This window comes from Falco cherrug, chromosome 4 (genome assembly GCF_023634085.1).
Source record: "Falco cherrug isolate bFalChe1 chromosome 4, bFalChe1.pri, whole genome shotgun sequence".
NCBI lineage: Eukaryota > Metazoa > Chordata > Aves > Falconiformes > Falconidae > Falco > Falco cherrug.
In genome coordinates this window covers 43,197,816-43,215,606 of record NC_073700.1, presented here as the reverse complement: position 1 = coordinate 43,215,606, position 17,791 = coordinate 43,197,816, and the positions used below count along the sequence as shown (strand labels likewise).

At 37.5% G+C, this 17,791-nt stretch overlaps 1 protein-coding gene across 5 annotated transcripts in view; it reads right to left on the bottom strand.

The window, feature by feature from the left end:
* Positions 1–10,548: 10,548 nt before the first annotated feature.
* CLEC16A (C-type lectin domain containing 16A) overlaps positions 10,549–17,791 on the bottom strand; it is an 80,179-nt gene continuing 72,936 nt past the window's right edge. For 2 of the 5 annotated variants that reach the window (XM_055707892.1, XM_055707893.1), the window contains one exon: positions 10,549–17,461. In XM_055707892.1, coding sequence (XP_055563867.1) covers positions 17,121–17,461 — 341 coding nt within the window. In that variant the 3' untranslated portion in view covers positions 10,549–17,120. The remainder of the gene's footprint in view (positions 17,462–17,791) is intronic. The other 3 variants (XR_008731827.1, XM_055707895.1, XM_055707894.1) reach the window with 3 other exon arrangements.

The window sequence follows — 17,791 nt, the reverse complement described above, 5'->3', positions numbered from 1 at the left end:
TCTGAACTTTTCAGTTTACAGAGGAGATGGGAAACTGCTCTTCATTCAACTCTTGTTGGCAGCTGAAGCAGTATTCCAGATGATCCTCATCCAGACTGGCTGAAAATCATTCCAGGTTTGTCCTATAATTTTTCTTAAAAGATCTATCTACTCATCATAACATGCTATTCTAAGGAATAGCATTACATGGAAAAGTTTCCTCATAAATACTAGAAAAAAAATCTTGACTAAATGATGTATTTTAACATCAGTTATTACATATAATCTCTCTTAACACTGGAAATACAAAGCAGTCATCAGTAAAGGTAGCTGCTTTGGGTTCAGTTCTTGAGTCATCCACAGACTTTATGTATAATTTTGAGTAATCAGCCTGTGATACGCTTTCCTCATCTTTACTACAGAAACAATGCCACTAACTTACACTCAAGTCACACACCCTACCCTACACACAAGTCGTCACTGCAGACTGTAAACTCTGTAAGAGTTTGACTCTTAATTCATGTCTGTACAGCACCTAGTGCAACACTCAGTGTCACCAGGGACATCTGTGCAATACAGCAGTGAAGAATGAGAAGTTCTTGAATCACCTTTTGGTCATCCAGCTCAGAGTCAGTGAGGAATTAGGAAAGAATACAGCATTAAGTATTTCACATTAATAAGATTAGTCATGGGACTATCCAGAAATTTCAGTTTCCAGAATTAATGGTACATTAGCAACCAGGGAGCTGAGGAAATCCTGCCAACAGACACTGATGCATTCTAACACCAGGCTATGGTGACTTCTGCATTTGTTTTCCTGAAAATCAAGACTAGTTTCCCTTGGATACATTCACTTAATTCACTCAGAGTAACATTACAATTATTGTGCTAAAAAATACATATTGAGTGAATCTTGGTTAAGTCTCATTGCTAGTAGTGCCTTAATAGGACTTGGACTGCTGTTCACTTCTGGTTCTTCATTTTGGAATTCTAAGTATACTTAAAAGAAATTATCTATTTCTTTCTGTATACAGACTCTGTTCCCATTCTAGTTCTCAGCTGCTTCCCGAGAAATCTTTTTCTGAAAGACAAGGCTCCACATGAAAAATAGTACAGAAACCAAGCTTTCCATGGTCTTTGACAGACACTCTGTGCGACAGACTGATGAAGTGGGATTGTTCAGTTATTCTGATGAACAGTTACATATCGTATTTGACCTTTGCTGTGGCTTATGTTCATGGATGTCATATTTTCAGTACTGTTACTAATCAAGCTCAAGCAGTTAAAGATTTCTTCATGCTCACCAACATGTAACACACTCCTTTGCCCTGTTAGAGGGAATTTTGTCAGTCCCAACTCAGAGACAGCAAAAGGGAATGTCTGAGAGCTGCTCACCTACACCAACCCTTCCACATTATTTCAAAATACATTTCCCATCAATTTTAGCTGACTTGCCACTGAATCAGATGAAAAGTGTTCACATGTTCTTTTGTAGTGACTGTGGTTTTGTACTTTAATGTCTTAAGTGTGCCATTTTTGCAATTTTTTTTCCAAAATAATTGTGCAACTAAAACCTGAGGCTTTTGCAGAGATGGCCTGTACATCATATTCCTATGGCTGAATTTAAGGCAAATTTTTCACAGTATCTTGCTTTCCTTATGTATTTCTTTTTATTTCTTAAGTTTCATACCTCTTTTAGCCTACATACAAACAGAGTCTTAAATCAGTTTCAACATTCTAAGACTGACTCATGCATTCAGTTTTACTACTTAAAGGATAAATAATTTCCTTACTATCATTAGTAGAATCTTTTCTGTCCGTCCTGCTTCATAGAAATATTGATTAAAAAGAAACCAGGCTTCTTTTCAAACATCAAAACCCTTACCATGAACTAACCAGGCTGGACGATAGTAAACCATTGCAAATTATGACCAAAACTTAAATCAAACAATCCTAGAAGCTAGGAGGAAGATTTTTTTTTTTTTCCTTAACATTGGCAAGTTGTTCAGATGACTCAAGAGTTACAGTGCAAACAAAAACCCCAAAAGTTTCTTTGCAGTGACTTGAAAAATTACAGGTACCCACCAGAAACTACATTACTTGGTACAAGCAGTAAGACTGGAATGATAATTTAAAAAACATTCCTTTATGGCAAGGAGTTAAAAAGACTGATGCTAAGCATCAATATCAAAATGCTTTACAAACATGAACTAAGCTTCACAAGTGCATTATTAATTTTTTTAATGTAAATATATTTGTTCACTTAATGTGAAACAATCTAAATGCAGCTACAGAAAAGTCAGATCTGATTTCCCATAAACAGGTCTGATTTTCTTTTCAGATTCAAAGAACAGAGGAAGCTTAGCTCCAGGACTGGGGTTCAAAGAGATCTGTGGTTTTAAACAAATTGACAAGTTTCCTTCCCATATTAGACGAAACATCTAATACAAAGATCTATTCAGAAACTCACAAAGAAGCTTGCAAGACCTATTTTAACCAGGATTTAGCAGAGTCAAGCAAGACTTTCCCTCCAAAGCATATTGGCAGCTATGTAAGAATTACAGATTATCTAGCAGACAGTGGTTGCAAACACCACTTTCGCAGGAAAGCCTTGAAACTGATAAACTGCGATAAGCAAATTCAAGTGAACTGCATGATGGAAAAGCAGCAAAGCAAAGCTGCTCACATCTTAATTCCAAAGTTCTTGGGAATAAGTTACACCCTTCTCACAATGGGTTTGCATACAAAAATACGCATTTGATGTAGAAAGAGTATGATTTAAGCGCAAATGTGGCTGCAGTTAAATCTGATATTCTTACAGATTAGGTATGTCCTTTATAGTATCAGTTAAGTAACTGGTATCCTGAATAGAGGTCAAGATTACATATAAAACACTATATACTGATGTTTCTTTTCTCTTGGAATGTTCTGTCAAACAAATTATTTTTATTCTTTGTACAACTTTGAAGTCTTCTCTCTAAAAGCTTCAAAACTTCTAATACCTGAAACAAGATCTAGTTACATAGAAGTTAACAAAGGGTTTCAGTTTTCTTATCAGAGAGAAGCCAAAATGGAGCAGCGAAGTCTGTGACCAGTCAGACAAAGCAAAGAGACTTTATTTTGAGCTTAAGGTATGATTACTGTGAAAAATGCATGCCTATGCATACTGGAGAAAATGTCTCTGGTTTGAGAGATGCAGGCAGTCCTAAGCGTTCAAAAGGTTGTACGCACATATGCAACATTATGTCTGTCTTGTTAAGGTTCTGGAAACTACTCTATTTTTTTTAAGACAGTTGAACTTTTATTTTCCTTTTAAATAGAAACTTTTTGAACTCTCATCCACTAGAAATGTACGTAAAAACCTCCAGAGCTGGTTATGCAGAAAATAAGACATGAAATTTTGCATCGGACTCTTCAGTTTTACCGAAATTATACAACAAGTAGCCAAGATTTTTGGTACAAATTATTGAAATCACTCTGAAACATTTAAATGGATTTTAACATGTGTCATTAATGACAATGAATCAGTGGGCACAGGGCACTGCAAGAACCATTTAGGCCTCAGGTAAAGGATCTCCACTCTGCCATCTTTAGGAAGAATGCAGAAAAGAGATGGTGAGCTACCAGAAGGCAGGAACAGAACAACCACACAGGGTGAACTTTGGAAACTTGCTCCTTTCTGTCCTTGTTTTACAAGCACTGAGAAAGACGTTCTCATTTCTCTGGTTACTATCTCTCCCATCTCACAATTCCCATTTTGCTTGTTGGAACCTTTTCAAAAAAGAGCAATAATGAATAGAAAAAGGCAGAGTTCATTCTACTGTTTGCAACTTCTCATTTACCATACAGCTCCTACAAAAAGAGGAAGAAGCAAGCCAGATGTTCTGCCTTTAGCCAACTCTTCCTTAGGAACGGTTACTGTTTCCAATGCCATTGCTTGCACTAGCTGGGGAAGGATGTGTTAGCTAACAAGCAGCAGGTTAATTGCACATTCAAAGACCACCCTTCTGGAACACACTGATTTTATTTAATTTTAGAGTATCAGACAGAAATCACAAGATAAGCATAGGAAGTATTCCCAAATCATACCATACCCCAAACTGTATTCATATAGATTAACAGATGTATCAAATAGGGTAACAAATACTGGAAATACAAGGTTAGATGATTACTGGCCAGCTAGGATTTTCTTATGGTGCTTTGCTTTCCGTTATTTTTATGTAATTTTTCCCATCTGCATATAGATATCAACTGATAAAAATAAGTTAAAACTAACATCTAATTACTGCCTTACTTGAAAATCTTCCCCTGAATAGGGCATTACATTTCATTTTAATCTATGTATGATTACTTTGATGCTTTGTGAACTTAGAAGGACAAGACAGATCAAGCTGCAGACAGCTTCAGCAGTGACCAGATGCAGCGGGCCTTACTAGACCGCTCAATCACAGCAGACCTGTGCAGTAACCTAGAACTTTTCAAATTCAGTTCAACTTGAGAACTGCTGACAAACACGTTTAGTTTCTTTTTTAGGAGAGTAACTCCACTAGCTTTCTGAAACAATTTATATCTGAAACAAAGTACTTCAAGTCTCTCCAGCACTGTTCTCTCTAAACAGCTGGGCAGGTTAGAGAGAGGATTGCTCCTTCATCTGCTCCTAAGCCTGCCCTTAGGGCTGGAAAGCAGCAGTCTCACTAAATCAGAAACAGTTGGGTAGGAGACCAGCACAATTTTGAATCTACTTTGTAGTCCTTTTATTGATGTTTTTATTCTTACTCATTGGCAACCTCCCCATACCAGATGTTCTACAACAACCACCTATGCAATTTCTCCTGTTCTATCAGATGCAGACCTAAAAGATAATTAACCCACTTCACCAAACAGCATGCCAGTTAAGGCGCACCTGCACAATACAGTTACCTACATTTGTGATGCTGTACTCTCAATCCCCAGAAAGAGGATAGATTTTCAACAGAAAACAGCAACAAAAGAAAAATGCCAAACCATATCACACACCGAATCAACAGTGAGTGACAACACTCCTAGACTCTGAGTAACGGACCAGAGAATGAAGCAACATTGCAAAGAAAAAACCACAACCCTCTATTAGCATATCTTTTATTGGCTGCATTAAATAAATAATCATGGGAACCGGGGATTTTGTGAAAAATCAACTGCATTGGTGATTTGTTAAGGTTTTTTTGGGCTGCCTTTTTTTTTATTATTCTCCAAAAACCCTCTTGTAACTCATAAAAGCAGAGGGTAAACTTACTCATCATCTGATATTTCCAAAAACTGTGGAAGTTTTCACCTTAATCATGACTTCCCAATCAGTACTTGTTAGGAAGGGGCATCTGCTATTTGGAGGGAAGCATCTCTCTTAATGAGGATACATTCCTTCCTGCCTGCAGTTTATGGCAGAACCATTAGGGTATTTGTTCACTTTTAGGCACCCAAAATTTAATTTCTACCTTCAGAATATTATCCTAAAGCAAAACTATGTAAACCCAATCCATTTACTAGGGCCCAGAATTGGTAGGAAAATTCTGCAAAGCTATTCTCAGGTATTTTAAAAAAAACCTCACTACCTCTTGCAGATGAGGTTTTTTGGTTTTTCTTTTTTATCAGATCTTGTCATATTTTCTCCTTTTTAGTACTTTCTCTGTAGTTTAAACAAGCTGAGAAAGGCCTAAAGTTTTCCTCAAAATGAACTCAGAGAATGAAGAGTTTCGGCAGAAAACGAAAAAGCAGCTCTTTGTGAATTGCATGGTTTAGAAAGATTTTAAATATCAGAGGATCAAGATTCTGCTCTACTCAGTTTTATCAGCCTACATGAAAGGATTCCCATCTTCTTGTGATTTCTTCTAAAGCCTTAAAAAACCCACAAAAAACCACCACCAACACACAAAAAAAATAAAACAAGCTTCCTTCCCACTTCCTAAAAATATATAAACAAAAGCAGAGAGGACGAGAGCAATTAGACATTTAAGTAATGCCGTTAAAGAAACTAGGTTAGATAAGAGAGGCTGACAGAGAAACTTCTATTATTTCCACTTTGACCATTCTGAAGAGACTTTCCTTCTGCCTTCTATTTACAAGAACTTTTAGGACAGATGGTTGTTGAAACTGAAACACTGAAGGCTAGCCACCAAAAAACCTCCAGTGAATATATTCACTGTCACATAGTTAAAAAGAAAGCCTTATCTCCATAATTCACCGGTCTTACTTGCTACTCAAAGAGCTTGTCCTAAGCATGTCATCTCCCTGCTGAGGGATCCACCTCTAAATTTGATTGCTTGGTGCACATTACTGAGTAGAATTTCCTGTGCATGCTATTACTCATCTCACCCTGATGTGTGACAGAAATTGCAAGAGGAACTCTGCTTTACCAAGTGCGTAAAATCCATTGCAAAGGAAAAGTAACACACAATTGCATCCTTCCTACACCTAAGACAAGATGCAAAACAGAGTCAAAGGAGCAGTAACAGGCTATGTGGTCCTGCCAACCCATTGTGATTTTATGAGTGTTTTAGTTATTTTAACTAAGGTTCTTAGAATCCTATTATTGGAACATTATTACCCGAGAACCTCATCTCTTACTAAATAGAAACTTTTCTAGCCTCTGTGAGAGGTCAGAAAAACAAGGATCCAGAAATCTATTCCAAAACAAAAACTGAAATCTCTACACAAAAGAACATCAATACAAAGGACTCTACAACCTCTGAGTGAATTCAAGCTGCAGTGAGGGATCTCCTCGCTGATCAAACACTGTAGACCAGGGGTCCTCAAACTTTTTAAACAGGGGGCCGGCGCGCAGATGAAGTGGCAGGAGATCATCTGCGGCTGCTCTGTTTCCCCCCCAACCGGGGGGTGGGGGGGGGGGTGGGGGGGCAGGGGGTTCTGTAAATACCGGGGGCCGGATTGAGGACCCCAGGGGGCCGTATCTGGCCCGCAGGCCATAGTTTGAGGACCCCTGCTGTAGAATCATCCATGACCTCTTGACATCTCTGTTCAGGCTGAGGGAGGTGGAGAGGCAAGAGGACTGGGGGTGAGCAGCACGGCAGCAAAATGCTGCATCTGGTGGTAAGGCACACTCACCTGCAAACAACTTCTGTCTATCAAAATCTGACTGAAGTACCTATCATCATACACTGAGATTACTTTGGCTTCTTACTTCCCCTCCTCAGCAATATGTAATTTCAAAGACCTTCTCTATTAGCCTTAACAGTATACTAACAATGTTATAGTATTTATTAGTAGTCTATCGGGATGTATCAGAGGAGTAAAGCATGTGGGATAAGTGTGAGTACAGTTACTTCAGTTCACAAGTGACAGTCAGGAGTAAGTCTGTTGTTGCATAGTCTACCGGCTTTGTCACTTTTGTTGGACAGAGGACAGATGCAAGCAATTGTCCCTCAATGTTAGAGACTGGACAGTGTTTTCGCTGTTATTCAGCAAAGGAAAACCGTGTGCACACACAGATTGTCATCACAACCAGGTTCTCTTAGGGGAGAGAAAGAGACCACTTTTATCCTTTGTAGGCCCTGCCTTCTTCTACTGACTTGAAATTCCTTTCTCCAAGACATTATCATGATTCTGCCTCTCTCCACCTTCAGAAACGTCTTTTTCTATTTCTGGTAGCTCTAGCTCTTGAGGGAGAGTAAGCTCTGACGATATCTGTAGTGGTGATATAATCTGACTAGGTGCCTCCCGGACTCACTTATCCAACAACATGCAATTTCAAACAGCAGATGGAAATAAAGAGCAAGTTAGCATAGCTGAATAAACAACTTTTCCATAATCCCCAGTTGGGTAACTACCACCAGATCAACAGGACACTTCCCAGCCCTTTAGTAATAGGACGAAGCCGACACATCATTTGAAATAATATGCAACAACTGTAGCTTTCTGAAAAGATCTTGTGGGGACTCTGATGCTGGTACATACACTGAAATAGCTCAGATTTCAGTTGACTTCTTAGTTTCGTACAGACTTTTGTTCTATTACTTCAACTTCATATAGAAGTCTCAAAGTAAGTAATGTTTATAATCCATTTGAATCTTTGAAAAAGTAATCTTGTTGAAGCAAAGACCAAATGCTTCCCAAGAACAAGGGACCCATTTTGGAAGAGCAGGAGAGGTAGGAAGCCTCAGGAAACACACTATTATTAACAACTGCACTAAAATAAACCTCCTCTCCAAATTTCTAACAATTTTTTTAGTAAGTTTTCTGGCAAGAGGCTAGAATAAATTATCATTCTTTGCTCCTGTGCCAATCACAGTAACTCCTGCAACCAGCTTAGCTCAGACAACTGGGTCACTACATCTGTTCACACTACTCCTTTTAATCTACAGAAGTTTTAAGTGTACTTTGTAGTTTTAGACATTTGTCTAAGATTCTCAGCAACCTAAATAAATGATCCAAAAATGAGGACAAATTTATACAAAGATGTCTTCATCCAATTAAAAGCAAAATTTATTTCTGCAGTAAAACAATAGTTTGTTTTCCCATCTTGTGTCACAATGTTTATTGCATACCAAAGCTGAGAAAAATTATATGTAACTAGGAAACAGAGCTTAAGTATTCATCTGTCCCTACTGGTCATCCAAACAGCGGCGCCCCCCCCCCCCCCCCCAAAAAAAAAAAAAAAAAAAAACAACCCAAAACCAAAACACAACCACCACAAAAAAAAAAAAAAACAACAAACCCAAACCAAAAACTGTGGCCTATGTGAAATATAAACATTTATTTGGGGGCAACACAGTGAGGATGGAATGATGAGATCAGTATTTTCCATTCAACAAGCACATTTCCCAACTTTGTAGAATGAGTCTCTGAGGACAGGCAAAAGCCTTCACTGTATTTCAAAAGGACTTGTAATCTAAGCTTGAATAATAAGGCTCTTGATAATCTAAAAAAATTTCACCTCTCAAAATCCATTTAGAGAACTGGCATCCAAAAGTAATAATAATTTTAAGACCTAGACATGTTTGTAGATAAGCTGTTGGTAGAATCCTTGAGCTAAAACCACACACACAATGGAACACCATCCAACCAGACAGACCGAGTTACTCCCCATCAACTCAACTGCTTTAACTGTGTGTACACTTGCCTGAAACCTTTCTTCAAATTTTGCCAGTGAAGATTTGCAACTCCAGGTGTTGCAGCTCTCACCAACTCTCCTTACTTGAGCGATAAAAGGTATCACCTTAAAATTCAAAGGAATTTTCAGGGAATACACTCACATAAACAGTGAGTTTGCATTCCCAGCTGTACACACCACATATTCAAAAAGATCACCAGAAAGTGTCAATACAGCTTTTGTCTTTGCACAAGGTCTAACATGGCAGCATAAAAATGCACTTAGGGATGCAATTTCTTCCCCCCAATAAACAGAAGAATAAAAGATACCAATCTCTAAATGCTGCATCTCTACTTAGAAAAAGAGTTACTTTGATAAAGACATATATATCAACACAGTTTCACTTCATTTATATTACTAGAATGAATTATCTTAATAAATATGTGGATTTACCTATTAAATGATGGTTCAAGTGGCTACACATATATTCACAGGGACTAAGAAAAGAGTGGACTAATACAGCACTGCATTTCTGTCAAGTTCACCTTCATCCGAGTCAGAACGGGAAGAGGGCCTAAGGCTGTGCTTTCATTCCATCTCTGACCATTAGTAATGCAGGGCAAGATGCTTAACCTGACTCAATGTCCAAGTCTAAAAAGATCTTGCACAGAAACAGAGGAAAAGTAAGACGACAAAAGGCTGCAAGTTCTCAGGCATCAGAAGGAGACATGAACCACAAAATAGTTTCAAACAGAAGGGAACTTCCTGGCCACAAATTATAGAATTGGTATCCTTAAAGCAGTATTATTGGCATAATGTTGAAAGCCCAACTGCTAGAGCAGACTCATGCTCATTTTCCCCAATACACCTTTTTTTAATATTCGTACCTTATAGTAAACCACAATGCCGTCTCCTATCTACAATACTTAGCTTGCTTATTTCATAATACAATGTAATTTAATTTCTTCTTTAAGAAAGCTTCTGGAGCATTGCCTAGTTTGAGAAAAAACATTTTGCAAGGAATGTATATTGACTGTAATTAATTCCTATAGATGGAGAAGCTAATTAACAAGAATCCAACTAATAACGTGGTTGGACTTGATCCATATACTGAACTGGCAACATGCACAAGAGAAAGACAAAAGGTGCAAGGATATATTTGGGGAAGAAATCACGTGACAGGCAAAGTGGTTCACAGACATTTTAAATATTGCCCAGCCACTCTTAACCCCTGGCCTCACCTACTTTCCATCACCTCTACAGGCTTCTCTTCTGCTCTCTCTTCTCATGCTATGTATACCCTGCATACTCAATGCAAAAAAACCCTTGGCTATTTCAGTTTTCAGCTTAAAGGCTAAAAGACCTGACATAGGAAGAACGGTGTGCATATGTCAAACAAAGGCAAACTTTTGCAAATTTTGCGTTCCACTGTTATTGAATCTCCTTGTGTATCAAATCCAGCAACACAACATGAAAGGGAAGAAAGCTTTCTTAGTAACACCATTTTTATTGCCAAGTTCCATTTACAAAGAAAGGTCTGTTGTTCATTCTTGTCCAGGTTTTCAATAGCCATGACACATGATCAATGCCAGCAAATACAGACTCAGCTATAGAAATCTGGATTTCAGAAACATACACCAACATTTTCTAATTTCACTCCCTTCCTAGACATCTAATAACATTTTTCTTTAAATTAACATAAGCTAGTCACATTTACTCCAAATGTCTAACATAAATTAAATTAAATAATTAATACTTATTGCCTGTAGAAAGACATTTCAGAATTCAATTCACCCCGTGTTTGGGCTTTTTCCCATGTAAATGCAAATGCATGTTCAGGACTTTCTTTTTCTCCATTCACCCCACCCCCAAGTGAAGTACATTTCAGACACAAGTTTATTGAAATATATTTCACAGGAGGATAGTTCTCCATATTCATTAAATGCTTTATGTAGTGTTTAAATCCCAGGTACATTCACTCTTCTAGAAAAATACATTTCCCCCTCTTCGCACTTAAAACAGCTCAAAAAGGAAGTAAAAAGTTTGCAACAAAAATATTAACACACCTATTCACAAGTGGAGATGCCTAAAGTTATCCCCTGAAGTTCAAAATGCTTCCAGCAGGTTCCCTAGAGTTGTAACAATCTATTATTGAGTGCCACTACTGGACAAAACAAAGCTCCTAGAAATTCTCAGTCTATGAATTCCCACACTTGAATCTACTCTCAGTCCTTTTCAAAATGATCTTCATGTTCATTGTTCATGTTCACAGTTAGTCCTTAAATACACACACACACAAAACCTCAGACCTTCTCATCTCCTCATACATACTTATCAGATTGCAATTACTATGTCTTAAGCTCACTTCACTACGAGTACCCATAACCAAAAGTAACAGGGAACAAAATGTAAAAAATTCTCTTGCATTTTAAGATTACGATCTTAAAAGAATCCTGGGAACACTATATACTAGTCTGAATATTACTTAACTCATAACTTTTATCACCAACAAGTATTCTTAGTCATTACCTGCTTTTAAGCCCTTTTTAGTTATTTAAAATTTATGTACTCCACACATTTATTTATGCTAACAAGACAGTCACGACTCAAGCGTTTCCTTTTCATATTAAGAACCAATGAATTCAAGTTAGCAAAACAAAACAGATACTGCCACAGCACACATTTATTAGATAAGCAAAATTTAGCTTTATATTTATAATACATTAACAATACATATTTTGCAACCCCTTGCAAAAGAAATCAAATCTGAGCAATGAGCAAATCTAAAAATTTTCGGAGATCAAAATAGGGAAAATCCTGTACAAATGTAATATAAAAATATGTTTCCATAAGAAAGAACCTTCTGTTTGAAACTCAGTCCAGAACTGCATCTCCCATGTCTTTGTTGCTGCTCAAAAAATCCCGAGCTGCAGGAAAAAAAACACCCAGCACTTCCCCCATTCCACCCCCCTAAAAAAATCCCACCCTAGCAAGCCCTGCTTGGTTCACCATCTGCTTTTCAGAATCTGATAGGAGACAGTAAGAGTTATTATTAGGAGACAGCAAGAGTTATTACATTTGTTTCTAATTCATGCTGCAAATGTTCAGAAAGGTCAGAGCAACAAAGCAGGCAAGCACAGGAGAAGCACTCCAAAGACTTCTAGGTAACAGAAGTACAGTGCCCAGGTTAGTGTCATCCCAAGGTAGGCCAGTGATGGTTAAACAGTGACATATTGAACTCTTTCAAGAAGACAGACAGTAACAGTTAGGAAGAAAATTTCCAATATGTACCTATTTAGATGCCTAACATTAGGATGCCTGAAAATAAGTAGTAGCCTCATCATCTTTGAGGCAAAATGCCTAGATCTCACCAATGCCCCTATATGATGTCTCTGCAAATCTTTGATTCAACTATAGAACTAAAAGTTTCCTAGATGACAGCTGACTGGTATAATGTTCTTTTAAAAGCAACTCCCTATTTAACTTTAGCTGGTTAGTGAAGACGACATCAGGATGTTTAGCATAGCAGGTTTCCTCCTGAAGAGTACTACATGCAGGTCAGTGAAACTACCCATTAAGCTATTCTGTAGTTATTTACCTATAACATGTGCAGCAAAAAGAGTGCCTGACTACACTAGAGCACTCCCAGCACCATGTCATTAAATTGTTTACTTTTATGGAGTGGCTCCATACTTATACATAGCTTGACCTGCTTTTGCTTAAGTAATCATCCCAGGCCATTTGCAGTAAGCGTGGAAATTGCAGTCACTCATGTCTTACTGCTTCATTAGGAGAAAAAAATCACAGTAATTTCAGTCCTGAAAATAATTTGTTTATAGCAAAATCAGCAGTTTTAACCATCAGTTTTCAAATTCTACACTCAAGAATACCTCAAAGCCACAAAGGAATGTTATTTTCCCCCTGTATTCTGTCTCTATTGGGCAAAGGGCTCATATGAAGCACTGGACGTTGACTTAAAAGGCTAAATACTGATCTAATTCTGATATGGAAGAAGAGTTTTTAAATGTCACATACCTGTCCTTTAGCAACAATACTGAAAAAGAATAAATAAATTCTGGAAGATATTCCCCATTTTTCCTCACTGAGTTACTTCAAGGAAGATTCCAACTGTGTTGTAAATGAAGAACGCTGAGGAGCTTCCTTAACAGGTGTAATTTTGTATCTTTTTTTCCTCTTTTAAGCTCATCTTAATTTAAAGGAAGAGAAGTCAGCATTTTAGTTTATCATGAATTAGCAGTGGAGAATACAAGTGAGCTCAGTCCTTATACTGTGTACAACTTGACACACAATACAGCATTTAGTATTAATATATGTGGCCACATTTCTAATGAATTTGGTTTAATCCACACAGCTTGTAAAATGAAGTGCAGGAATCTTAACCTTTGGTTCCTTTCTATATCAAAGAATTTCTTCAAAACAATTTTTGCACAAAGTTTTACATTGCAAGCATTAATTCCATGGTGAAGCAGATATTAGAATTGGCCACTAATGTTTCCTCCCTCCCCTTCTTTACCAAATTACCAAGTGTATATGCTGCCATTACTCTCTTCACAAATGAAAAAGCTCGAGCCTTGTTTGTTTTTGTACACTTGATGACAGAAACGCAAAGGGGACCAGCAAGAGGGAGTGAGACCTAACAGTGAAGGCAACACATAGTTCTCTAAACAAGTAATATCCTGGTAAAATTTGATAAAATGACACACAGACCATAAAATAGCAAAGTAACATTCAGTATGCTTTGGCTTCTTTGGCTTCTCTTCTCAAAAGGATGGGAATTACAGAACTGTTGTATGTTAACAGAATATGGCTGAAGATAGGCATAACCTCTACAAACAGTAAGAATTTAGCATCTCTCCAACATTTTGCTCTGAAACATTGCTATACTTACTTTAGAGCGATTCTACCTCCCTCTGCAGTGTCACACTCAAATAATGAGCCTTTTGAATGGTCAGTTGTTTAGCTGCTGCTCTCACTTGCAACTTGGTATCTGGATTTGGTTAGAGAGTGATGTTACACTGACTAAAATAAACTTTTTGTTTAGAAAAAAAAATTACATTTGTGACTGATGTGCTAATGCTTTCTTGGTTAAGCTTCCTTTTTACAGTGAAAGGGGGATAAGGAAGCAGCCCTTGAGTTTTTCTGGTAAGGAAGAGATAGATACAAAACTCTTCAAGGAATTGTAGATGAGTAACATCATCCTTGCAGAGATAAAAGATTGCCAATGACAGATTATTTCAGCATCTCCAGAGCTTTTACATACTGAAGTTTCTACTGCAGCATGAAGCACAGTCAAATTGTGAACACATATGCCTTAACATAAGCAGCAAACAACCCAAAAATCAATTGCTTCTGTGGCATAACCATTCAGCGATTTAGCTTGGTTTGTACCCGTTGTAGCATTTATATAACAACACAACGTCGGTAGAGCTGGTGCAGTCACAGCTTTCCTAGCACAATTCCATTGTTGCAGAGAGCTTTTGATAGAACTGCTAACAGATATCCCACTTTACCACCCCTTACACCAGCAAGGCTCTGCCAGCCGTGGATTAGACTGTAGACCTAAATACAATTATAAGGAAAATAGAAGACTATCTCAGCTACTTCCTCTGAAGGTCTCAGTAGACAACTGGTCATGAGATTTAAAAGCTACCCAAAGGCAATGAAAAGCACAAAGTCAGCTTTCTTTCCCTTTGTCCCCTTTCTTGTGCAGTATGGCTCAAGGGTGAAATTATGCATACCCACTAAAAAGACTCCTTGTGCATGGTCATTAATTTGAAATTGGATAAATAAAAATCAAGGTTTTCCTGTCTAAAATTAATTCTATTTAAAGGAACTCAGCCCACACAGTGGCATTTTGTGTCATCTAAGTCAAGACTTAAGGTTAACAACTAACACAAAATGCTTTCAAATTAAGGCATTTTTTATAACGATCTTCAGAATATTACTAGGGCTACAGTGTAATGCTGCAACATATTAGAGGAACTCTAGTCTGCAATCAGTTCAGCTAATAAAAAATTACATGGTCCTTGTGTCCAAATTGCTGCTGATGTTTAGGCTTGTTCAGGTACATGTAACATCAGCTGCAACAGTGACTGCAGTGTAAACTCACCCTAAGCGTATGGGGGGGGGCGGGAACCAAAACAAAGGAAGGCTTTTACTCCAGCAATGCCAAATTCTCATCCCATATCCGTGGTAGTGCTGAGGACACCTAACTGTCAGAATTAATTTAGAGTTTGGGCCACTCTGGAATGATCAGAATATTGGTTGATTCGATTTGAGACAAAGTAGAGGTTACAGAAAAATAGAAATCAGTAAAACTGCATGCAAAAGCTAATAAAGGAAGAAAAAAAAATGCTGGCATTCAACAGCAGACACTTTGTATATGTGCTTTACAAAGATTAAGTTGTTCTGTGAAAGGAAAGATGGAAAAAGCAAGTTATACTTGTGGAATAGTCAATCTCATATATAAATATAACATTCAAAATTACTTCAAGTATTCTATATAACAGCCAGGAAAAGGTACAATAAGAGACTGGGAAGTAGATAAAAACTTATCAGATTCACCTACTTTATATGAAATCAGTGTTAGTAGAGACAGAATGAAGAAACAGATTGCACAGATGACTGGAATCACAATACCAAGTAAAGTAAATAATAGTAGTCTTCAATCTTTGAGAGCCAGAAAGCACTCAATGTTATGAGCAGACCAGTAACGACTATCTGCCCATTTTACTATTAACACATGTGGAAACTGATGAAAAAATCTTAAGTTCAATTCATGTTAAATTATGTATTAAATCAGCAAAGAACATTCCAAACTTTAATCAACACTCCTCCACTACTTTGTCAACTTGGTATCAAGATGTAGGAAGCAAAGGCAAGCAAACTCAGAATCACTTTTATGTAGCAGTGTTGTTCAACTGTGATACTATCCCAGACAGGAAAAAACCTACACAATACCTTTCCTTTTGACTTTCAGACTTGCAAAGGAATTAAGTTAGATATGGTGACCTTCCTCCTACATGAAGATGAAAAACTTAGAAAACCTCTTTAGAGCAAAACTGCTTCCATCTGTTTCTAGCAGCTGTCATTCAGTAGAAAGGGCATCATCACTCTTCTGAGGTGTAGCAATTTGACTGTCAGAAGCAAACAAACAAGCTATAGCAAGGTCTTAAAATATTTTAAATTCCTCTGTAGCTAGTTAAAGCAAAGGCTAAAACAGTCTCAAAAATCCCTTAGGTTAATTTGAATAAGCAATTGTCATTAAATTTCAGGCTCTTATAATTTAAAAAATTGTCTGATATATATTTTGCTTTGAATCAAACCTTGAAATAAATATTACACATGGAAAACGCATTGCTGAAGTATGGTATCCTAAGACAACAACACTCAAAGCAGCCAAGCCTGCTGGTATCATGCAGGGCTCCAAAAGATGAATGAGATGAGGGTTTTACAAAAATCCAAGCCAAAACACCCCCCCTACCCCAACACACACACAAACAAAAAAACCCCAACAATCAAAATTAAAAACACACCATGTCTCAAATGGAAATGTTATCTCTGTACTACAATATATAATTTTTTCTGATCAATAGTATTTCTCCAGTTTCAGAGAAGTAATGATACAATATCCCGGTATTATGATACAATGGCCAGGTATTCCAAAATGTCTTCAGTCTGCTGTAATACCGTAGACCTTTTACAATTAACTTAGCTCCTGCAGCTGGAACTCCACAGTAGAAAGAAGGTAAGTGCTCTGAAATACTTTCATGTTCTTGTATAACAGGAATTGGTAGGAAACAGCCAGTCCAGATTCAAAAGTTGGGGTTTTTTTTGGTTTTTTTTTTTTTTCCATTTTAAAAATGCTGAGCATCTGATGTTTGCTCTAAAAGCTGCCCACATTCTTTCATCAGTGGGCCTTCTCTTGTGGACCAGACGGCCCCTCAGGCTTCAAAGGGTATCTGCACTCCCAAAGAAAAAAACAACAAAGAATTTGGTTGCATTTGCTTCACCATTTATCACAGTATGCAGGTTGGCTTTAGTCAGAACATTCTTCCTCTACCTCTTTTACCTTGCAGACTTCAACTTCAGATTGCAAAGATGACTGAGGAATGCAGCTGAATGTTCGAATGCTGTGTGGATCAACTGGCGGCACCAGTGTAAGTGACTCTACGCTCAGTGCATCCGTATTGTCATCTGTTATTAATGATATTGTGGGCTGCTGTGCAGGAATCAGGCTTGGAGACAGGTTTGCTATTTCTATGTCACTGTTTTTTACAGCGTTCTTGCTAGACTTTGAGACAGCTGAAAGGGTTTCGTCAGTCAACATCGTCTGACCAGATATGGTCATCTGAGACTGCTCTGGAGCTGAAGCATCATCTAATAAAAGAAAACACCAATAAACAATCAATATTCAACTCAGCATGTACATTAGGCCTAACAGTATACTATTATTTATGGATATTTAAGAATAACTGGGTAGAAAATGCAGTTCTGTGAAGCACTATGCTTACACATTCACTTTTTAGTGGTTAGAAATAAAACGAAATATTATGAAGGCATAACACGCCAGCAGGCAATGTTCAAATAAGGAAATTTTACACATTTAGTATTAGAATATGCAGCAGTATCAGAAATATTCCTAGAGAGAGGAAGAATAAGAAAGCCTCTCCAGTATTTAGTATAGACTGAAATGGTTAGCCATCCCAT